The sequence below is a fragment of the Brassica napus genome, chromosome A3 (genome assembly GCF_020379485.1).
Source record: "Brassica napus cultivar Da-Ae chromosome A3, Da-Ae, whole genome shotgun sequence".
In the NCBI taxonomy this organism is placed as follows: domain Eukaryota; kingdom Viridiplantae; phylum Streptophyta; class Magnoliopsida; order Brassicales; family Brassicaceae; genus Brassica; species Brassica napus.
Window position 1 is genome coordinate 21,841,169 of NC_063436.1, and position 22,537 is coordinate 21,863,705.

Genomic DNA, 22,537 nt, shown 5'->3' on the forward strand with positions numbered 1-22,537 from the left:
TAGTGGGAGTATATAACAAAACCAAGTATATAATACTCTATAGACTTCATAATTTTATGAAATAATGATAAGATTCATGATTTTTTTCTAGAAAAGTAGAATAAATATTTTTTTGCTGATAACAGTTCCAGAAAACATATGGAAATGTTACTTTCTTTCTCATCTTTAATATTGGTGAAAAGAATCACGGTAAAAAGTTTAGTAAGACATGTCTTTCAAAAATAACATGTCTAATTCAACCGTAGTTTTCAGCTTACATTTTTTGAGTAATTTTAACAACAGTTCAGATGTGAAAAGCAAAGCTGTAGAAATACTACACGATTGCCTTTTAAGGAAATTTACTGTCGTCGAAATAGTGTCGAACAAGTCCCTCGTGAAAAAATAGTTTCCTCGGTTAAAAAAACACATTTAAACTGGACCTACGCAAAATTGAAATTGTCGGTTTGACGTAAGGTTGATCATCCAGAGATCTTGATTGATCGAACCGGGTCCCATTTATCAAAATGAATAAATATGTAATGTTAATTGTTTTTATTGATAATACCTAATGTTGCCCGGATTCAATTATTGCTTAGATACCGTGCACAACAAATATTGAATCTCGATATTCACAAATAGAATTAATAATATATTAAACTTTGGATGCTACCTATATGCCTCATTTTATTTTAGAGTATATAGTAAACTTATATATAATAATGAACATAAATTTTCTTATAAGGAACAGTTACATATAGAATATCATAATATAAAATGTATTATATGCAAATGTAGATACTGCAAAAATAGATAATTGTGATTAATTTTAAGTATCATCCCCTACAGTTAATGTGGATTATTCAGTGTAATAAAACCAAAGCCGGTTCAATGGTTTCATGGGTCCTGGGGTAAAAAAAATTTTAATTTCCAAACTATTATTTTTCTTTAAAAAATCTGATAGATATATGTTTTTCTTCCAAAATACCAGAAGTATCTTTAAAAATAAATATATGAAAAAAAATATTTTCATATTAGAAAAAATTGGGTCTCTTTTCTTATTTTTGATATAAAAATACATGTACTTTTTAAAAAAAATTGGATCATTATCTATTAAAAAATAGAGAGACAACGGATTGGGTCTGGAACGGTCGCACCGCTCGCCCCCTTATCTAGGCCAACCCTGAATAAAACTGAATCAATGTGATAGAAAAATGTGACTTGATTGAGAATATTGTATAAATATTTTATTACTTTTTAAAAACTGTATTATACAAATATAGTTCAGTAGTAAATGAATCAAACAAAATAAAGCAAAACTGATTAGTTAAAATATAGTAATATATAAAAATATAGTTTTTCAAAGGATAATAATCTAATTATATAAAAATGATATAATATAAACACTAATCTATATATTTCTATTAATAATATTTAAATATTCGAAGTTTTAGCTCTATAAATTTATTATTTTGTTTAAAGTTTCTTTTCATGGATTTTAAATAAAATAGGATTAATAACTATAATTTATATACAGAAAAATGTAAACACATTTTGCTTGGAGTGTATATCTTAAGTTCTTAACAGTAGCAACTGTATATCTTATAATTCTTCTTTTACTTAGAGTGTATATCTTATTTTTAGAAAACTTGAATTTCAATGCAATAATAATCCAATACAAAAGAAAAAAATATGACAAACAGAAAACAATCAACTATTTATAGAATACCCCATGAGCCATGTGAGTGTAAGACCACGACGGACAAACAAAATCAACATCATAATCATTCTATCTCCGACCACCAACAAAGATGGTGTTAGTAATATCAGAGCCAATTAAGAGCCAATCAAAGACGGTATGTGTGATAGGCGCAGGACCATCAGGGTTAGTGTCGGCGAGAGAGCTCAAGAAAGAAGGGCATAAAGTGGTGGTGATGGAGCAAAACGACGACGTAGGAGGGCAATGGCTATACCAACCAAACGTGGAAGAAGAAGATCCATTGGGAAAAACTAAAGCCCTAAAAGTCCATAGCAGCATTTACTCATCCTTGAGGTTGATTTCTCCGAGAGAGGTAATGGGTTTCTCTGATTTTCCGTTCACGGTTAAGGAAGGAAGAGACTCGAGGAGATTTCCCGGTCATGAGGAGCTTTGGTTGTATCTTAAAGATTTTTGTGAGGTGTTTGGGTTGAGAGAGATGATAAGGTTTAATGTTAGGGTTGAGTTTGTGGGGATGGTGGATGATGATAAAGATGTTGATGATAATATGAAGAGATGGATGGTGAAAAGTGTAGCGAAGAAGACTGGTGAGGTTATTGAAGAAGTGTTTGATGCTGTTGTTGTTGCCTCTGGCCATTACTCTTATCCTAGATTGCCTTCCATTAAAGGTATATATGTGTGTGAATTGATCATTGTTTATATAATGCTACACCGTGTATGATTCCTAGATATAGACAGGAGGAATTCAAATTATTTGGAGTCCATGCAAATTTAATACTCAAAATTTTCTGTTGAGAAATTAGTTTTCATATCAGAAAGTTCAAAAAAGGATGGTGGTGTTTTCATAGTTTGGATGTTTATAGGAATGGATTCGTGGAAGAGGAAGCAACTTCATAGCCATATCTACAGGGTGCCTGATCCTTTTCGCGATGAGGTGATGATAATTAATAGATAAAACTTGATGATACATATGTAATAATTAATGACGCACATGTTGTATAATGTATGATGCATGATGATAAATGTTAGGTCGTGGTGGTCGTTGGTTGCTCGATGAGTGGACAAGACATATCTATAGAGCTTGTGGAAGTTGCAAAGGAAGTTCATCTAAGTGCCAAATCACTCGACGTTCCTCCTGGCTTGTCTAAAGTCATTTCAAAACATCATAACTTCCATCTTCATCTTGAGGTACACTCTCACCATCACCATGTTAATTTCATATATACAATATAGATTATTAAAGATTGTTCATATATTCGAATGGTTGTAGATTGAATCTCTAGAGGAAGACGGACGGGTCATTTTCGTTGATGGGTCTTGTATTGTTGCTGACACCATTTTGTATTGTACCGGGTAAATTTATTTTCCACTCTTTTACATCATGGTGACTTAGTTTTTGACTACGTTATAAAAAATCAATACGTATTTGTGGCCTTTAAAATATAATTATATACTAGACGAATCAACGATATATATATTGCGGGACAAATAAACTCTTATTATATAAGTATATATCATTTATATTTTCAAATATACTACAATCTGATTAGTAAAAACCGCTTAAAGAACTATAAATATACAGTACATTATTGATATCCTTTATCAACATTCGTAGAAATTGAAATATATGGCCATAATCTCTAATATATATAGCATGAAATTATTGGCATATTTTTCTATGTTGTGTTTCAACAGAATTGAAGTATTATTAATTTTAAATGTTAGAGTATATGTCAACATGAGTGGACTACAAATCTTGTTAAATTTCTTTCCACGACAAAGTCTTTTTCTTATCCCTATTTCTTGGGACCGAGTCAACCGACATCGATAGATTCATTCCAAAAAAAGAAAAAGTTAACATATATGAATTCCATTTAAAATAAACATTTGTTATGAACTTATAATAAACATTTTCTGTAAGTGTTTTCTAATCGCTATGATCCTAAAAATTGTTTTTACAAAAGCTTTCTTTTTAATAGTTACATGTTTTAAGTTTTGTAGATATTTTTTATTAGGTAATAATAATATATTACAAATTTTTAAAATAATCTAAATTTAATGAAATATTATTGGTCTAAAATTATTTGAAATTGGTGAATACAGAAAATAATAAATTTATTATCAAAATTTAATATGTTTTTTTAGATATGTATAAAAAACAGATAAATATATAAACATATACTCCATCTGTTTTTTTAAAATATATGTTATAGAGTCTTCACAAGTATTAAAAATATTTTAAATTTTGATGTATTATTTTTTATATTAAATATTTTTCATAATTTTTAACAAATAAAATTTCAGCAAACACAATTATTGATTTTAAAGTTTACATTAAATGATACAAGAAAATGTAAAATATATTTTTTGAAATAATTTTTTTCTAAAACGTGGATATCTTTTAAGAACAAATGAATTGTTTAACAAATTATTTTCTTGGTTTAAGAAGTTAAAATAGTTGATATGTAAATAAGGGTGCTTAGATTTGAGTAATTATAAGTTTTTCGATTGAAACGAATAAATGTGTGCACACTTGGTTAGGTATTGGTACAAGTTCCCATTTCTTGAGAGTAAAGGAAGAGTAGAAGTTGATGATAATAGAGTAGGCCCACTCTTCGAACACACTTTCTCACCTTTCCTTTCTCCTTCTCTCTCCTTTGTCGGCATCCCTCGAAAGGTGATAAAATGATTTTACTCCGCTAAACCCAAACCTAATCATATTATCATCAATCAATCAGTCTCTTGTTAACTCAACGTTGGTGTTACGAGATTTTGCAGCTGATAGGGTTCCCATTCTTCGAATCACAAGCTAAATGGATTGCAAAGCTTTTGTCAGGGAAAACTTCACTTCCTTCCTTTGATGAAATGATGGAATCAATCTCCGAGTTCTACCTCGCCAGAGAAGCCGCCGGAATCCCTAAACGCAACACTCACGACATCTGTGATTTCAATGTACCAAACCTCGCAATCTCACTCTCTTTTTGTTCAATGGTCGATTATTAGTAAATATTCATCTAAATATTTGTTTGTTTATTTATTACATGGTGTTTACTGTTTACAGTATAGCGATAAATACGCGGACTACATTGGATTTCCACTTCTGGAGGAATGGAGAAAGGAGCTGTGTATGTCGGCCTTATTGAACTCCATTGAAAATCTGGATACTTATCGAGATTCTTGGGACGACGATGATCTCCTTCAAGAAACCCTTCAAAACCCTTATTTCACCCAATTCACTAGTCCTTAGAAAGGTTTTAACTTTTAATGCAAGTTTCAGTTTTAACATCAATAAAATCACAAACTTTTTTGTGAGAAATTATTATGTTTAACCAGATTTAACTGAAAGGAAAAATAAAGCTTTAAATGGTAAAAAAAAAGTGAATTAATGGAATAAAAATGAATAATATATAAAATAAATTTATCACACTCATTTATATCAAAATCATAGAGGAAACTTTTTTCTTACCGAATAGAAGAAATAATCTTACACTAGGATAGTAACTTACACTTTGAAAGCAGAGTTACTTTTGTTAATAAATTTATTAATATGTATGCTTGTTCACTAATATATTTAGGCATGGTTTTTCAGTTTTTGATTTTTACTTTGGTTCTGGTCGGTTGTGGTTTTGGTTTTTGATCAATAAATAATCAATAAATATATGAACAACTCGGTTGTCTATGAATATGATTTTTTGCTTTATTTATTTTGGTTTGGTTCAAATAACAATATTATGAACCCGAAAAAAATTGAATTCAATTCAAGCGCGTGGATTTGCGTAGAGATATTCATTTAACATGCATCCATTGTCAATTTTGTTAGTATGTAGTTGTCAGTATTAGCTCATTTGTGCTTGTATCCAAGTAATGGTTGTAATGTTTACAGCCATTGCATGCATATATCGACGCACCAATATCTTTTTGTCCTTTAAAAACAATTTCGACTGCACACAAAAAGGTACAAATAATTATTTTATGAAATTGATATGGTACCCTAGCAAAATTAACTTAGTAATCAAATCGAAAAGCAAATCTCGTTCTCAGTTTAACCTAATTGTCTTATTCATACACATTGTTATTCATTCCGTTTCAGTTTATTTGTCGTTGTAAAGTAAAAATTTTACTGCAAAATAAGTGTTATTTTATAGTTTATATACAAAATTTATTAATAAGATTCTCTCATTGATTTTTCTATTGGTTATATTGGTTGAAATATGGTTAAATGTATAAATAATGATGTTTTTATTTTGAAAATATATAAAATTAACTATTTTATTAATTTGTGTGTACTAATGTAAAACGAAAAACAAAACAAAACATGGAGGGAGTATAATTTTTAACACACGTCAATATCGATTGGTGCAAATTTAAAGTTATCCGCAGACCAAACATAAATAGTAATAATATGTACTAATTGATGGAATTGATATCGTACCTAACCAAATTATAGTCTGACCTTAATTATTGTCTCTGATATCTCTGAATCCAGCACTGACAATAATTTGGTTATAGAAAATATAGGCTTTTCATAAAATACTCATCCACAAAGAAAATGACAGAATATAAAACTAAACGATGTCACTAGCATTTTTACTTGACCATCAGTGCAATAATAAACATAAATAATAAGTAAATTGACCATGAAAAACATAAATCAACTATATAAAGAAGGCCCTCGTTAGCATACCGCGAGAAACAAAAGCAAGCTAAATAAAAGATCATATCATCCACCAACAAAATGGTGTTAGAGACAACAAAAAGTGAGGAACCAATCATGAGCCAGTCAAAGACGGTATGTGTGATAGGCGCAGGACCATCAGGGTTAGTGTCGGCGAGAGAGCTAAAGAAAGAAGGGCATAAGGTGGTGGTGATGGAGCAAAACGACGACGTAGGAGGGCAATGGCTATACCAACCAAACGTGGAAGAAGAAGACTCATTGGGGAAAACCAAAATCCTAAAAGTACATAGCAGCATTTACTCATCCTTGAGGTTGATTTCGCCGAGAGAAATAATGGGTTTCTCTGACTTCCCTTTCACGGTTAAGGAAGGAAGAGACACGAGGAGATTTCCCGGTCATGAGGAGCTTTGGTTGTATCTTAAGGATTTTTGTGAGGTGTTTGGGTTGAGAGAGATGATTAGGTTTAATGTTAGGGTTGAATTTGTGGGGATGGTGAATGATGATGATATTACGAAGAGATGGAGAGTGAAGAGTGTAGAGAAGAAGAGTGGTGAGGTTATTGAAGAAGTGTTTGATGCTGTTGTTGTTGCCACTGGCCATTACTCTTACCCCAGATTGCCTTCTATTAAAGGTATATATATTTTTGTATACGAATTTATCTTTGATTAAATACTATCACATCGTGTATGACTTAAAGATATGGATACGAGGATCTATCTCAAAAAAAATTGCCTATATATATATATATATATACATAAATAAACAATTAATACTATTTATACAAATGGATCATAATTCATTTTATTGATCAGATTTTTTAGTTTTTCATATCTCAAATTTTTTGTTAAAGCAAAAAAGGATGGTATTGTTTCTGATAGTTTGTGTTTTTGTTTATACTTTAATAGGAATGGATTTGTGGAAGGGAAAGCAAGTTCATAGCCATGTCTACAGGGTGCCTGATCCTTTTCGTGACGAGGTAACCACAATTGATCAAATAAAACTCCATGATATGTATGTGATAATGATTATTCACGATGACGAATGTTAGGTGGTGGTGGTCGTAGGCGGCTTCATCAGTGGACCGGACATATCAATAGAGCTTGTGAAAGTAGCAAAGGAAGTTCATTTAAGTGTCAAATCACTTGACGTTTCTCCTGGCCTGTCTAAAGCCATTACAAAACATCAGAGCTTGCATCTCCAACCACAGGTATAAATACCATATTAATTTCATCGCCACTCTCATTTCAAAAATCAAAAACTTTGTAGTATCATTCAATATGAAAGGTTTTCTTTACAATTCTCACTAATTAATGGTTGTAGATCGAATCTCTAGAGGAAGATGGACGTGTCATTTTCGTTGATGGGTCTTGTATCGTAGCTGACACCATTTTATACTGTACTGGGTAAGTTATGTATTCAACGTACGTATAATACTTCAAATTATGATACTAGTACAAACTTCAACGTATATTCTACACACGTGTGTCTAGGTATCGGTACAAATTTCCATTTCTCGAGAGTCAAGGAAGAGTAGAAGTTGATGATAATAGAGTGGGTCCACTCTTCGAACACACATTCTCACCTTCTCTTTCTCCTTCTCTGTCCTTTGTCGGCATCCCTCAAAAGGTAACATGATTTGGTCCGATAAACCCCAAATTAATCATATAATCAATCAGTCGACTACCAGTTAACTCCGGTTAACTTAAGATCATTTTCATTGTACTTTATTATTATTAATCAAAAATAAAGTGACTCTACAATATAGATGAAAATTACTCAAATATTAGTATAAAATAGCATATAAAGTAAAAATATAAATTTTATTTTAGAGAATGAAATACAAAATAAGTTAATAGTTAAATTTTAGGGAAATATCCTAGGATAGCACTAAAAATTTTTTTATCACAAATATAGAATCTAAGAATCAAAATGACCAAAAATGTTTCATTAAATAGATAAATATACACTTAAACCTCTAGGGTTAACTAGGATTTGGATTTGAGGCTTAAAATTTTATAAAATAGAAAATAAATATTAAAAATTTGAAAATAAAAATTTTAAAAATAGTTTCAAAAAATATTTTCGAATTACAAAAAAAAAATTCAGAATTTTTTTTTTTTTTTAATGTTTGAATTTGAAAACATATAATCTAAAACTATAAAACAAAATATCTAGGGTATTAGTGTCCTTTTACCTATTAAATAAAATATTTTGATCATTTTTCTCTTTGTAGCCTAACCAAAACTTGAAAATAGTTTATTTACGAGAATTGTCCTAAATTTTATCTTTAAATTGCTACTAACACAATTATAAAGACGAATTTGAGATGTTCTTAATATAAATAAAAAGGAATGTCACCAAATTTTGCAGTTGATAGGGTTTCCATTCTTCGAATCACAAGCGAAATGGATTGCAATGATTTTGTCAGGCAAGACTTCACTTCCTTCCTACGATGAAATGATGCAATCAGTGGCCGAGTTCTACCGCGCCAAAGAAGCCAATGGAGTCCCTAAGCGTAACACTCATGACATCGGAAGAGATTTCGTCAATGTAAGCCAACTTTGCCACTTCTTTTTTTAATTTTATCTTTGAAACATTGTTTTATCTTTTAAAAGATTGGTATAATATAATTGGCAGTATTGCGATAAATACGCGGATTACACGGGATATCCACATCTAGAGGAATGGAGAAAGAAGCTGTGTGTGACGACTATACTGAGATCCCTGGATAATCTTGAGACTTATCGTGATTCTTGGGACGATGATCATGAGCTCCTTCAAGAAGCTCTTCAAGACCCTTATTTTGCTCAACGAACTACCCCTTAAAAGAGAAAAGCTTTTGATGCAAGTTTCGACTTTTGTCTGATTGATTGATCATAATAAACCCAAAACAAAAAGAACACTTAAAACGTTCTGTGGTGTATTTTCGTATATATATATAAAATGAGTAACTATCATCTAAGTTCATCCCTTTTGATGAAATATAGAAAGCTAGACACACATTATATTCTTCTTCTTCCAAGAGAGGGAGAGAGTGAGCATTGTTCGTTTCAGAAGCTTCCATCTCATGACTCTTAGAACAATATTTCAGAAAGTGAAGTGTTCGCATCTTTTATTCCTTTGGCTTCCATCTATGTTTAACTGTAATGCCATTGGCCTAACATAATCTTTATGGAATTGGAAACTTGTTTGATGAAAAAGGAAGGAGCAGTTGTGCCAAAGTAACAAGAATGAATGACTAGAAAGCATCATCATATATATATATTAATCATGATAGGTTTCGAAACTAATAACAAAGCGTTTGAAGGTGATCGTCATCATCAAAAATATTCAAACGTTGGAGGAGAAGATCTCTATCTCTACTACCAATACTAGTACTCTGCAACAACAACACTAATCTCGTCCTTCTCAAGCAAATCATAGAATGCTCTCGTCTTCCTCTGCTCGTTCCAGTGGTGCATCTTCCATAGCCCACCAGCCGCTAGGCCGAGTGCAAGACCGATAACTAACTCCTTCACCACACTTGGTCCTTTCAAGGTTGCATGTGCAATCTTGTGCCCAGCCATCTCTTTCTTCCTCACTCTCCTGCTCATAAAGCCAAACCAACATAGATCATGAACACACATTAAAGGTAAACATTAACATTCAACAAAAAAACAAACAGAGAGACAGACAGACAACTTCATTTAAATAATCAAAATCTAATCAAACAAACTACAGTCAATAGAGAGACAACAATGTTGGAACATAAGATCAAAAACAAACAAGACTTTCTCAAAAGCTTCAACCAGACAAGAGAACATATAGCAAGTCTAATAATAAGGTGGATCAGTCAAGGAGGTCTTTTGATCAGTGCAGGAGTTTTTATGAGGGCAGCTAATTGATGATGATAACAAAGCCCCACAAGGAGACTAATTGTAAATATATATAGGGAGAATTCTAGATTGACAATCAATGTTAGAAAGCAACCCCAAGCCTTTAAAAATCGACCCATCAGATTCAAGACACCAGCAGCACCAACAAAGGTGCAGTGGCGAGAATCAGGTTCATTGTTGGAGAGTTTGCGGAGCCACAGATACCATATCTCAAGGCATGGACAAGGGCCCTCTCCTATTTTAAGGTTTTCGAAACAAATAGTCCCCAAGGAAACTTAAATTAAACATCAAAAATAGCCACACACACATATAAAAGCATCCTGCTCAGACCTTTTACTTTTATCATTCCATCATCTCCACTCCGCCACACAAGACACATATCAAAACAAGACTTCTCTAGTTTAACAGATATTTAAAGCCATAAACTTTCGATACCTACACAACCAGAGCATAAGAAAAGAATCGACCCAGTTCATGAAATCGATTTCTTTCAGCCGTTATACAGATGCAGACAAAACAGAAAGGCATTGTGAGCTAAACACGCAACAAGAGAAAGGATGAAACTTTACAGATTACAAGCACAAACTGAATGTTGGCAGTATGAAGAATTAGAGAGAAACCTGTTATAGCCCAGCTGAGAAATACAGAAGAAGCTACAACTAAGACGATGTGCTTTATATGTAAGTTCTTTTCTAGGGCTTCAGAACCCTCAATACGACAGCGTTTCATCTTCGGATTATATATTTGATAACTTAATCAAACTGAAAACCACAATGAACAGCGGAGTATCGACGCAGGAGGCTCTGTGTACTGTACTGACCTTTAACGCTTCTGTTTTATTTTCAAATCTGTCTTTTATATAAGAAAAGCTGAAATGATGTTTGATAAATAAACTGAGTTTTTCACTATCAAAGATTGTATTACAACAACACAGCACACACCAAAAAGAAGTAATCAAATCTATTCCTGCGGTTTTGTTAAAACATTATGCTTCAGACAGACCGTTTCTGGTCTTGAGACCGAACAGATTCTTCAGCAAATCTGCAGTGTTTGGAGGAATCTTGGCAGGTCGTGGAGCCATGAAGTTGACTATCTTCTCGTGCACATTATACCTGTTTTTTTTTTTCACACCAGCAATGATTCATAATAGGTTAAACACTCAAACTGAATCCAAACCAGAGGAGATATGTTACCTGATCTTTCTGCTCTTGGAGGCACGCCGATCCACAACTTTCCTCTTCTTCGTTTGAAACTTCTTCATCGCGTAGAAAGCCGCCTCTGCCACCAATGTCAAGATTTTGATATTTCAGTAAACGGATGGCTGCCTCTTCTTTTAAGAAAAAACAAAACACAATTATACCTGAGGAAGCTGGATCGATGGTCTCAAAGAACTCCTTTAGTAACTGTTGATAGAATTCTGCATCCTCCACAAGTTCAGGGTCTCCTTCAACTTGTTTTTCCTGGAACAAAAGTGTGTATACATGTTTAGAGAATGAACTGATAAAATAATTTGAATCTATTTGACTCGAAAACTGTGACGATACCTCTTGTTTTGGTTGTTTTGGTTCCATGGTTTCCTCGGGGACCTGTGAAATAATACTTAAAGGATCAGAACAAGCTCATGTATTGATAGTTAAACTGTTAAGACCTAAAACTTACAGTTCCAAAAACAGCAACAGTAGATCTTGATTGTTGCATTTGCTTAATCATTCTACTTGGATCCCTCATGTAAGAAGCAACCTGCTCACTAACGTTCTGTTTTTTTTTTTGAAAAAATAAATCAGAGTTAGATTCCTTCAAAAATGCATAAGAGCAAAATCATTTTCTGTGTTTGTTGATTGTCTATACCTGGTTAAAGGCATGGAGCTTTCCTTTAATAGCAGCTGCACCAGTTGTGACTTGTGTTCTTCTTTGCCATTTGTCCACAGCCTTGTTTCGGAACACACACATTCTACATAGAAACGACAGAAACTTGTGTTAACAATGAGACTGGTCACTGAATGAAGACTAACATGTTTTTTTACTAAACAGTGACTCTTTTGCTTGAACAGAACACGGAGAATTTCAAAATTGTACAGTTAAACAGTTAGTCTTAGATACCTTTTCTGCATGTCAGATACTCGGTGCCATTCATCGCTATCTTCTGCATCTGATTTAATGGATTCGGTGCCATTTGCTTGTTGGTCAACCGAGGGATTCTTCTCAAACAAAGCCTGCAAAATTCTTAAAAGAGTTAAACAAAAGTAGCAGAGAGACAAGACAACACACTCTGAGACTCCAAGCGTACAGTTACAGAAGCAAGATATAATTTTCAATACACAAGGAAAATATAAGAGGAACTATGAATCTTGACATACATACCTCTTGCAACTCCAAGAGGGAGTCTAATGTCTTCTTAGACGAAGTAATTAGCTCTGAATATGCTGTTGATACCTTCTCATCTTCCGAACAAAAAGACGATTTGACAGTCTCCTGAAAATCATTTCCTTCTGATATAAGCATAATGACACAAACAAGGATGAAGAGAAGATAAGCTTACCTGTGGCAATCTGTTTGAACTGCTAAATGCTTTCTGAAGTAAGAATCTGAGCTCCAAAGTTTTATCCCAAAGAGCCTTTACATAGAGCACACAAAAAAAAGAATCGTTAAACAGAAGTTCGCTGTAGATTAACTTCATCAATATAATGTATACACATCTGCAATTCCAAGAATGTGATTTCTAGTAGGACTACATCACAAACAGTAGCGTAAAGTAAAACCTTCTGGTTCTTCACAGCTTGACCTTTAGCAGCATCCTCACCCTTATCACGCTTCAGGTTTTTCAATATATCCCTATACCAGGAAGAAGCATATTAAACAAGTTAGCTACTGAGCGTATCCCAATAGCTTCCATAAGCTCAAACCTACTTCTAAATCCAGCCAACACTCTTGTTTATGCTACTGAGCTAAATTAAAACAAGTTAAGACTTCAATAAGACTACCAACAGTTTCTACAAAGAGATACAACAAAACTAGAGATAGATAAGATAAGTCTTACTGTTCCTGTGAACGGAGCTCCTGGTACTCTTTCTCAAGCTCTTCCATGGCAGCATCTTTATTGTCATCGTCCTCTTCATCGCCACTCTCGCTTTCTTCGTCATCTCCATCATCAAGTTCATCGCTTTCTCCATCCACATCTTCATTCTCACCTCCTTCGTCATCTTCCTCACTATCTCCTTCATCTTCCTCTTCACTCCCTTCCATGCTACCTCCTTCACCATCAGACAACTCTTCATCGTCACTCTCCCCTTCCACCTAATAAAAGAACTCCTCAAAACCAAATTAATTCACTTACACAGCTATCTAAAACAACTTAAACCAATGCAAAAGCAACACAAACCTCGAGATTGTCCTCAGGCTCGCTCATCTCTTCTGATTCACTTTCATAAAGTCTTGCTCTTTTAGACATCTTTGATCCCCCAGCCATCTTAAACACTCCTAACGCTACAAATTAACGAGAAACTTAATCAGAAGAAGGACCAGAGTCTATTATACAGACACAGAGATTAAAAAGTACATAACTTTAGGAAGCAGATTCGTAATCAAAGTAAACTAACCTCAAAACTGTCGAGCAAACTTGGAGTCGTCGACCTCAAAGCTGTCTACGAGCACAGAAGAAGCTGTGAAAAGAAGAAACTTGGCTGAGCTAATCATAAACCCTAGAGCTTTCACTTAACCCGCGAACCGGTTGGTTCGGTTAGAAGAACCGGTTTCAAGTTCTTAATTGTTTTTTGGTTTAGTAGGACCGCTTGGACTACAATTCGACCGTTAAACCGGTCGGTCTACCTGTAACTAAAAACATTCAAATAGAAATTAGAAAGAAAAAAAACTAAAAAAGTATAATGGACGTGTTTAGAAGAAAATTAGATAAAAACTCTAATTGACATGATCATTAATATAAATCTTTTTACTTATAAAAGGTATTACTGACATTCATGATCTTCTCTCCATTAGAAGAAAATTAGATAAAAACCGAAAGTTGAATTAAAGGGTTTTGCTTTCACAGCTTCAGGTATAGAGAGATTAGTGATAAAGACCACTCACTAGCACTTTTGTCGTTTTTAGTAGTGTTAACCGGATCATTAACATAACACACTATCAACTAACATAACATAGTCTATTCCTCTTGTCTGTTTCATGAAAACAGTGACTATTTCTTCTTCTATCTCTGTAATGAAATATTTTCTATGCTCAAAAACTATAAGACTCTTTCTTATTAATGTGAATCTTGTCAACATCTGCATTAACATTAAGAAAGTAACTAAACCATTGCTTAGGGATGATATACATAAACTGTCGGCAATGAAACTCCACTGTAGAATTAACCAAATGTGAATTACAAGATTGGCATTAATTACAGTTTCTGATATGTGACTGACTTTACATGATGACAAGTAAAAGAGGAAAATGTAATAACTAAAATATAAAGAAAACAAAAGCAGAATGAGAGAAGTTTGCAGATCCTGTGATTGATTGTTCTCCACCGTCTACCTTTGCCCTTCTTTGAAGTGAAAGCTACCTGAAGAGTATCTTTAAAGAATCAATAATCTTTTTAAAGAAAATCACAAGATTTCCTGGAAACTCTTTGGTCCTTTGATGCATATCTTGGTGTTCTCTGTCTCGCTGATTTGAATCTTGATAGAGTACTCGTCTTCTCTACTGATCCTTTGATCCTCATCGTTCTTGACGCAGCTTTGGTAAAAGAGGTAGTTGACTATGGTGTCAAGAACCAAGAAGAGAGCGTACAAGTAAGCTATGAACGCTCCTTCGAGAGCTATGGAGGTGATGCCTCTATCTCCTTTGTAATAAGAGCTCACTACTCGGTACTGAAACAGAGCTTCCACGCCTGCTAAGCAGAGATTGGTAGGCAGAGAAAGAGCCAATGCTGTCGAAGTTCTTCCTTGGATGAGAAGACACGCCTTGAGGATCGTTGTGTATCCTCCTGAGGAAGAGGAGGTTGACGAAACCAACGCCAGGTTGGAGATGACAAATGCGTTTGCGAGGATGATAGAGTAGATAATGGCTGAGGATAAGGAGAAGGGAGTGTAGAAGTTTCTTGAAGAGAGTCCGAAAGATTCAATGAGATTGAATGCTACGAAGAACAGAGCAAAAGCAGAGGCGTTTGCAGAGAGAAGGAAGAAGGAGTTGCAAATGTAAGTTCTGAGAAGACGGAAGTAATAAAGAGAGGAGTCTCCATGGCTGTTTGAAAGAAGTTTGATGATGAAAGCTTTGGAGAGGAGGAGGAAAGTGAGGGAGAAAGGGAGAGTGAACAGAGAGGAAGAGAGGGTTTGTGAGAGTTTAAGGCTTAGAATGTTGAAGAAGTCCAGAGAAGAAGAGAAACCAGCACCGCGGAAGAGCATGTTTAGCTTCGCATGAAGGGAGGAAGAGGAAGAAGAGAAGAAGGGCTGAGAGAGGAGGAGAGCGGCTGAGAAAGGGAGGACAAGGGCGGCTGCGGTGGTGGCTCGGTCATAGTGTTTGAGGAAAGTGTGGATTGATCTTCTCATGATCTTGCTTGGCTCTTCCATTGTCTTCTTCATTCTAGTTTTGCTATTTTTTTCTCTTTCAAGAAGTTGAAGATGTGTGTGTTCTTGAATGATCCACCAAATCTTGAAATAGGTTTCTCAAGCAAGGTCTTCTATATATATGTATATTTATAAACATGTAATGCTTTATAAATGAATATATGTATATATATTGCTAAATAATTTGTGGGTTGGGTGTTAATTGTTTAAGAAGGGAAATAGAGATAGGCCAACCGATTTTGCCTGACGATGAGGAGTTGGTTAGAAAATTTAATAAACTGAAACTCTCTTCTTTTTTTCTTGTAAAGCAAATAAAAGGAGCAATGCTTTTTTGCATGTAAATGATTTTTCTTGTGAGTAGAAATACAAATATAATATCATACAAAACGTTTCCTTGTTAGGTTAAATTGGGTATAATGTAGATTTGTTTCTTAGGTAATGTTGTTAGGAGAAATAAATCTATTTTTTTGGGTTTGATTTTGATACATGTTTCTTGAAAAGTCTGTTGCTTGTATGATATGCTTACTGTTATAATTGGATTTGGATGCTTACAACACACTCCATTGCATAAATACGTATGTATATGATATATACATTGAATAGATGTATACAAAGGATTGAAAGCTTAGTAACTATAGGTTTGAGGAAGCTGGAAGTCTTAGCTTTCAAGAAATTGAATAATGATAAGAACTCAAATGAGTAAAATAAATTTTAAATAACTAAAATTATAATGGAAAATATGGGTGCTCGTGTTATGCTTTTTCATAATGCAAACAACTTAGAATGGTTCTTGAGTGAGAAATTTCCAAACTTTTGGCGAGGCGACTTAATCATATGCAAGTTACCAAACCGACTATAAGATGGCTTTAGTGAAAAGTAAGAATGTTTACAAAAAGTCTATAGCCTATATACCATGTTATCTACTATATAGTTTAACTATATATAATGTATTTTATCCATGTGTATATATTAATTAACAAGCATGTTCTTATAACAATTATATAATATGAAATACAGCCTTTTAAATCAATCAAATAATCATTTGGCTTTGTAAATAATCAAGAGAAGGATTTTGACAGAGGTGAGAAATTATCAAACTTGTCCAACCTCTGGTATGCAGACTTATTGACTTGGACTTGGTGGTTAGGGAGCTCTCCATTTGCTTGTTTGAAATTTCATATTTATTGTATATAGTTTCTGTATATTATTAAATATTCTTTCGTTTCTTATTATCCACTATCAATAATTTATTTCTGTTAATGGCATATTGTAACAATTTAGGCGTGATCCATCATTAGTGAGTTCCATTAGAATGGTTTAGCGTCTACCAGGTAAGAAAACTTTTATGTATAAATCTACACGGAGAATAAAATTTCAAATTGTATTTGATAGAAAAACTCAAATTGAGAAATAATAAGAGTTAAATGTATTAGTTTACTTGTAAATCAGGTTAAAACTCACAAAAAGGTTGGTGGTGTTGGTGTTTTTGTGTTTAGTACAACCAAACATCTAAAACACTATGGTTAGGTGAATAACCAATACGAACCCTTCTCGTTGACATGCTTCTTTCTTACACCACCTAATTATGTATGCTATAAATCACTATTTTATTTTTTTTGAAGTATGATGGTTTGTATAGATATTGCTACTCTTGAAACAAATACAAAACAACAATTTCTTAGATTTAATTATAAATGTTTACTGGTTTCTCGTGTGGCTAAACAAATGAACTAAAGTAACATATACTTAATTAATTGGTGTTTAATCAATAATAAAAAGTGGATACCATACTTTATAGCTAATCAAAACTTAAAATGAACATAGATCCTATTAAACACAAAAATGGTTGGGTTATAGACCTTGGTATGGTGGGACTAGAAGCCCCTCCACAAACTAGAATAGACAATATGCTACGACTAATCTCAGGTCAACGTTCTCAAAAAGTCAACGTTCTTCACATAGTTGCACTTGCACCTTCTTTTTTTTTTTGAAAAAGGGCTTTTAATTGCACTTGCACCTTTACTAACTGGAATTGTATTCTGTTGACACAAAACTTGAATTATATTTTTGAGTTTAAACTTATTTATTTGATAACAAGAAGATTAATTTTCATAATTTGCAGTTTAAAATCTACACTCACAACCTCCAACTAATAAACCATTTATTATGCCATTATATATCAATTAATTAGTAATCTCTCAACGTAGGTTTAATATTATTTATACTTTATACTATCATTATCATCATTATAATTTGTAGATCAAATAACTCGTCAATCATTGTGTAAGTGTGATTTGGATAGTGTTGTTTTATCAACCGATCCAGAATATTGTGACATCTAATCTACCTAATGAATTATACATCTTTGTATGTATTATTGACAATTGAAATCTCAGGTTGGAATTTAACTCTAAATTGTATAAAATACATATTAAGATTAACCATAACTACAAATACCGTTTTTCACTGATTGACATATAATATATTTCAATATTTATGTATGATCGCAGGCAAGAATTTAGAACCGAATAGTAATAGAGACTACTAAGCAAAATTAACATTAGGATTAGTTCGGATTATTTATTTTAGTCTTTGTCAACACAAGTACTTGTTACATAACTCGAATGATTAAATTGCAAAAGAAAAATAAATTCACGTGGAACGACGGCTGGAATGTTTACCTGTGATCTGTACTGCTGTGGCCAAGAAATAAAACTACATACATATGGCTCATAGAATAATTACATCTCAGAGTTTATCCAAATTTAAGTTGACTTAGAAACATGCTATAAGACAAACATTTCGTAGTTCAATAGAGCTATAATTGAAATAGTTATCGAATTATAAGAGAAACAAACACTAGTTTACAAAAATAAAACACTGCATGGTTGGCACACATGCATTATATAGTTGATATGATATATGTACCACCCTCTGCAACTGTTCTAAGCCGACAGATTCATGGAGGGGAAGATGATTTTCTTTAGATGTGTATTGGGCAGACTAAAATAACAAACCAATTTTCAGGTTCATTATGTTGGGCTTAGTTGGGTCAAAACTTTACCATCAATCTGGGTTCATATGATAGCCATATAATTGTCATGGATTTGTATCCAAAACTTTGTTTGACCTTTGTCATGGACTTGTATCCAAAACACAATCTCCGGACAGGATTTGTGATGGGTCTAACTGCTTGTTAGATGGCAGAGATGTCCTCGAGTCAGGGTAAAAACAGAACAGTTTCTCCTCGTGGCTGCTTCCTTTGCACACAAGTCACTGAGTTACATATCTTGAGACGGATTAGCGTACAAATACAAGACCATCAAACTGGGACTTGTTACAAAACCATTAGCAATGCAAGAAAAATGACAATACAATGTTGGATTTGTGAAAATCTATGTTCAACTCTATATTGTCGGATTAGTACAATATTGTCTATTTTAAACTTAAGAAACTAGTTAGAGTTCGACACCTCTTTATATATTAGACTTTTTCTTTTATCTAACTTTCCGATGTCGGATTTGTTTGATATCTCGAATACAATATCTATTACAAGATAGATTTCAGTGTTTTTATTTCTTTCTGATAAAAATAGATTTTGACAATCACACCATCTGGTATATGAAGTAATAATGTATTTCGTTATGGTAAGCAGATAATTATCGTTGACAAATAAAACAAAGTAACGAAGTGCAATGAATCAACGAACGCAGACACAAGCTCGTCTCGTGCGCTCAATCGTTGTCGTGTGAAAAAACAAACCCTAGCGACACAAATGGTGGAACATGAAGACCTAAACTCCCAAGAACATAACGACGATCTCCTTGTCTTCCCGCCGATCAACCACGAGAATCTCTACACCGATGGTTTCGACATGGAGCGAGAATCATCCCCCACTCCCTCATCTTCGTCGTCGTTCGGTTCAGACGGACGTACGAATTTAACCGGAAACCGCAGTGTCACCCGTTAGAAACCGACGGAAAATCTCCGCCGTCTCGATGGACGTTCTTGAGTCACTACTCAGCATTCGAGACTAGTATCATCCAACGTTGGTGGAAGCTCCTTCTCGCGCGAGTATTGCCAAGGTTCCGGACAATGGTGTCGTGCCTATGTTCCTTCTCGGAGACTCTCCGGTCGTTTTATCCAGTCATTGTCGTCGTAATCTGGTGGTGGATGCGTAACCGAGCTCGCCGACGAGGAGAAACCGAAGCTCATCTTAGAGAGAGTATCAAAGAGAGAGACGAGGTTTGTATCTACTACTCATACAAAGTGTTCGATGAAATGCACAATGGTTAAATACTCTGTTTCTAACAGTTTCTTCCCTTTCTCTATTTTTACTGCAGGTAATAGCTAAGCTTTTACATCAGATTGTTCAGATGAATGAGTTACTTATAGAGAAGAAACATTCGAATTGATTAAGGCTGTTGTACTAGCTCAAACTAGAAGATTCACACAGAGATTATTGTCAGTTATTGTGACAAGACGAGAACACTAAAAAAAAAGTTACCTGAGTTTTTATCTTGTGATACACATACATCATATGTTCTTCTTCGTCTTGCTCCTGCGTTTCGGTTTTGGTTTCACTTTCGGCTTGGCTTTATCCATCTTAGGACGAATCTTTAAGCTGAGTGCACGAGGATCCACCAATGCAGCCTCTTCTTTCTTCTTCATGGGTTTGAAAACCTCTGTGACACAAGGATCAAGCAGCTCGATGGAGCAACTAAGCGTAACACCGAGTGACATTGCCTCTTCCCAAAGCTCTCTTCCTTTCTCAAAGTCTCCTCCTTTACATAGTTTTGGTATGAGCAGATCATAAACCTGACCATAACCACCCACAGAGCTTCTCTTCATCTTCTCAAACAGTTGGAGCGCGAAATTCACCCGCTTCACACCACAAAGAACTCCAATCAGATCATAATAGAACTTGCGTTCGGGTCTCAGCCCTCTCTCGATCATCTCATCCACCGTTTGGTTGCCTTTACCAAACCTCCCTGTCAAATACAGAACCCTCACAACGAAGTAATAGCTAGCTGTATCGGGTTCACACCCCGATCTCTTCATCTGTTCTAGAATTTGGCAAGACTCTTTCACCCTCCTCGTCCTTCCCAAGCAAGAAAGCAGTATGTTGTAACTAAGAGACGTAGGTTGGACTTTGTAAGACCTCATCTCCAACATAATGTTCAAAGCCTCAGGGACAAGACCAGAAGGGTTTCGAGTCACGTTTCTTTCGCATAAGCATGTAAGCATTGTGTTGTAACAGAACAGATCCGGAGCAATCCCTGCTGATTTCATATCTTGTATAACTCTTCTTGCCTCCTTCACGTTTCTTTGAACCGACCAGCCGAATAAAAGACTTCTGTACACAGACAATTCGTTACCGGATATTAAGTCCTTGTGATGATGCATGACTCCCAATGCTCTCTTCACATGTCCTTTTGAGCAGAGCGCGCTTATAATAGTCGTCACTGTGAAGCTATCTTGCGGGCAAGAGAACTTGTCCAAGATCTTGAAAATACCTATTGCATCTTCTTCTTTCCCGATCTTAACCAGAGTTTCAGCAACGAGGCTAAACGTTTGCTTATCCATGGCCCTATTCTCCTTCCTGAGATCTGATAAGAGTATCTGAATAGCTGTGTAGTCCTTCTTCTCAGACAAAACTCTTAGGACATGGTTGAATTCCTTGTCCTGTAAACTGGAACCAAGGTGTTTACAAGACCAGGAGAAGAATCTCAAAAGCCTTCTCGGTGAAGTCTCGTTCTTACAGGAGTCAATCACTTGGGTAACGAAGTTGGGTGATGGAGAAACCGAAACCTTGTTCAAGTGTTCTTCAAGTTCATCAAGACCACCAATGTGGGAAGAAACAATCCGAATAACTTCCTGCAACTCCGTCGATGCATGGTCTACCAAGTGATTAGAGCATAAACAGCGCGTCAGTTTTGTAGTATTCGTTAGAAACGCTAACCCCTTTGATCTGACTAACGAAATCATCTACTCTGAGGAATTTCATCAAACAGTTGGTCTGCACTTGCTCCTTCAGACTTCTAGAGATGACTAATCATTGAAAGGGTTGTGAAAATGCTCCCCGAAGATACACGTTTCTCAGAGCAATCACAGCTTCGGTGTAAATTCTCCAAAGGAACACGACAATCAGATTCTATTACAAGACCAGCCTTTTTGCAGAACACTAGCGACTGGCTGTAATACAAATAGACAGATAAGTCGAGTACAAGACCGTAATCAGACCGGATTAAACCGATAATTGGGAGACGGTAGTTCCAGGAAAAATGCTAACCGGATTGATTACCCCGACACGTGATAAATACTATTTTGTTATGGATAAATTGAATCTCCCGATATCTTCTTGCTGCAAGCAACCATTTATAACTTTCGAGTTTCGAATAATTAAAATCATATAATTGGTCAATGGTCGATGGCGAAAACGTAATGAAAGTTGAACCGGTTCGAGACGTGTCTTGCGGCGAATAAACTTGATATATGTTATGCTTTTCTATCCCGCATTGGTCCACTTGGGCGAACCAGATTCGCGTCTATATAGAGCCAGTCGGAATACAAAAATATTATAAGCACGTCGACTACTTACTATAAAAGTTTAGCTACTTAAATTAACTATTTTTATGATTATGACAACTAAACAATTTGCTTCACCCAACCACTAATAGGATAACATATTTTTTACCCTGACACTATGTTTTTTTTTTCTGTCAAGAATATC

At 34.5% G+C, this 22,537-nt stretch overlaps 6 protein-coding genes across 7 annotated transcripts; 2 read left to right on the forward strand and 4 right to left on the reverse strand.

Moving 5' to 3' along the window:
* Nucleotides 1–1,615: 1,615 nt before the first annotated feature.
* Nucleotides 1,616–5,009, forward strand: LOC106439931 (flavin-containing monooxygenase FMO GS-OX-like 8). Its single transcript, XM_013881483.3, has 7 exons — nucleotides 1,616–2,361; nucleotides 2,557–2,627; nucleotides 2,723–2,881; nucleotides 2,964–3,046; nucleotides 4,235–4,370; nucleotides 4,472–4,645; nucleotides 4,755–5,009. Exons 1-7 carry the CDS (start codon nucleotides 1,788–1,790, stop codon nucleotides 4,938–4,940), a joined length of 1,383 nt encoding a protein of 460 aa, XP_013736937.2. The 5' UTR covers nucleotides 1,616–1,787; the 3' UTR covers nucleotides 4,941–5,009.
* Nucleotides 5,010–6,204: 1,195 nt separating this feature from the next.
* On the forward strand, nucleotides 6,205–9,330 carry LOC106439930 (flavin-containing monooxygenase FMO GS-OX-like 8). The gene is made up of 7 exons (XM_013881482.3): nucleotides 6,205–6,999; nucleotides 7,274–7,344; nucleotides 7,417–7,575; nucleotides 7,689–7,771; nucleotides 7,859–7,994; nucleotides 8,739–8,918; nucleotides 9,006–9,330. The coding sequence occupies exons 1-7, from the start codon at nucleotides 6,429–6,431 to the stop codon at nucleotides 9,192–9,194; spliced, it is 1,389 nt and encodes a 462-aa protein (XP_013736936.1). The 5' UTR covers nucleotides 6,205–6,428; the 3' UTR covers nucleotides 9,195–9,330.
* A 273-nt stretch (nucleotides 9,331–9,603) lies between these two features.
* On the reverse strand, nucleotides 9,604–9,934 carry LOC106439929 (probable cytochrome c oxidase subunit 5C-1). Its single transcript, XM_048776708.1, has one exon. It carries the CDS (start codon nucleotides 9,932–9,934, stop codon nucleotides 9,740–9,742), a length of 195 nt encoding a protein of 64 aa, XP_048632665.1. The 3' UTR covers nucleotides 9,604–9,739.
* Nucleotides 9,604–13,978, reverse strand: LOC106439928 (putative uncharacterized protein DDB_G0270496). Its single transcript, XM_013881478.3, has 14 exons — nucleotides 13,840–13,978; nucleotides 13,623–13,726; nucleotides 13,281–13,537; nucleotides 13,003–13,075; nucleotides 12,783–12,857; nucleotides 12,605–12,715; nucleotides 12,344–12,456; nucleotides 12,092–12,194; nucleotides 11,903–11,998; nucleotides 11,788–11,829; nucleotides 11,604–11,703; nucleotides 11,437–11,521; nucleotides 10,864–11,355; nucleotides 9,604–9,953 (listed from the first exon to the last, which is right to left on the reverse strand). Exons 2-13 carry the CDS (start codon nucleotides 13,707–13,709, stop codon nucleotides 11,229–11,231), a joined length of 1,269 nt encoding a protein of 422 aa, XP_013736932.1. The 5' UTR covers nucleotides 13,710–13,726; nucleotides 13,840–13,978; the 3' UTR covers nucleotides 9,604–9,953; nucleotides 10,864–11,228.
* Nucleotides 13,979–14,567: 589 nt separating this feature from the next.
* On the reverse strand, nucleotides 14,568–15,940 carry LOC106444277. The gene has a single exon (XM_013885768.3). The coding sequence runs from the start codon at nucleotides 15,817–15,819 to the stop codon at nucleotides 14,845–14,847; it is 975 nt and encodes a 324-aa protein (XP_013741222.1). The 5' UTR covers nucleotides 15,820–15,940; the 3' UTR covers nucleotides 14,568–14,844.
* A 3,484-nt stretch (nucleotides 15,941–19,424) lies between these two features.
* On the reverse strand, nucleotides 19,425–22,147 carry LOC125575259 (pentatricopeptide repeat-containing protein At5g61370, mitochondrial-like). Of its 2 annotated transcripts, none has more exons than XM_048776707.1 (2): nucleotides 20,312–22,147; nucleotides 19,425–20,019 (listed from the first exon to the last, which is right to left on the reverse strand). In XM_048776707.1, the coding sequence occupies exon 1, from the start codon at nucleotides 21,790–21,792 to the stop codon at nucleotides 20,341–20,343; it is 1,452 nt and encodes a 483-aa protein (XP_048632664.1). In that variant the 5' UTR covers nucleotides 21,793–22,147; the 3' UTR covers nucleotides 19,425–20,019; nucleotides 20,312–20,340. The 2 variants fall into 2 exon arrangements, with proteins under 2 accessions (XP_048632664.1, XP_048632663.1); XM_048776706.1 differs by having other exon boundaries at nucleotides 19,425–20,141.
* Between the last annotated feature and the right edge of the window lie 390 nt (nucleotides 22,148–22,537).

Coding starts and splice junctions, on each gene's coding strand:
- LOC106439931 (XM_013881483.3), top strand. CDS start 1,788: ATGGTGTTAGTAATATCAGAGCCAATTAAGAGCCAATCAAAGACGGTA. Junction 2,628..2,722: donor CTGATCCTTTTCGCGATGAG/GTGATGATAATT, acceptor GATAAATGTTAG/GTCGTGGTGGTCGTTGGTTG. Junction 3,047..4,234: donor ACCATTTTGTATTGTACCGG/GTAAATTTATTT, acceptor ACACTTGGTTAG/GTATTGGTACAAGTTCCCAT.
- LOC106439930 (XM_013881482.3), top strand. CDS start 6,429: ATGGTGTTAGAGACAACAAAAAGTGAGGAACCAATCATGAGCCAGTCA. Junction 7,772..7,858: donor ACCATTTTATACTGTACTGG/GTAAGTTATGTA, acceptor ACGTGTGTCTAG/GTATCGGTACAAATTTCCAT. Junction 7,995..8,738: donor TTGTCGGCATCCCTCAAAAG/GTAACATGATTT, acceptor CAAATTTTGCAG/TTGATAGGGTTTCCATTCTT.
- LOC106439929 (XM_048776708.1), bottom strand. CDS start 9,934: ATGGCTGGGCACAAGATTGCACATGCAACCTTGAAAGGACCAAGTGTG.
- LOC106439928 (XM_013881478.3), bottom strand. CDS start 13,709: ATGGCTGGGGGATCAAAGATGTCTAAAAGAGCAAGACTTTATGAAAGT. Junction 13,076..13,280: donor GAGCTCCGTTCACAGGAACA/GTAAGACTTATC, acceptor TTCCTGGTATAG/GGATATATTGAAAAACCTGA. Junction 12,858..13,002: donor AAGCTGTGAAGAACCAGAAG/GTTTTACTTTAC, acceptor CTCTATGTAAAG/GCTCTTTGGGATAAAACTTT.
- LOC106444277 (XM_013885768.3), bottom strand. CDS start 15,819: ATGAAGAAGACAATGGAAGAGCCAAGCAAGATCATGAGAAGATCAATC.
- LOC125575259 (XM_048776707.1), bottom strand. CDS start 21,792: ATGATTTCGTTAGTCAGATCAAAGGGGTTAGCGTTTCTAACGAATACT.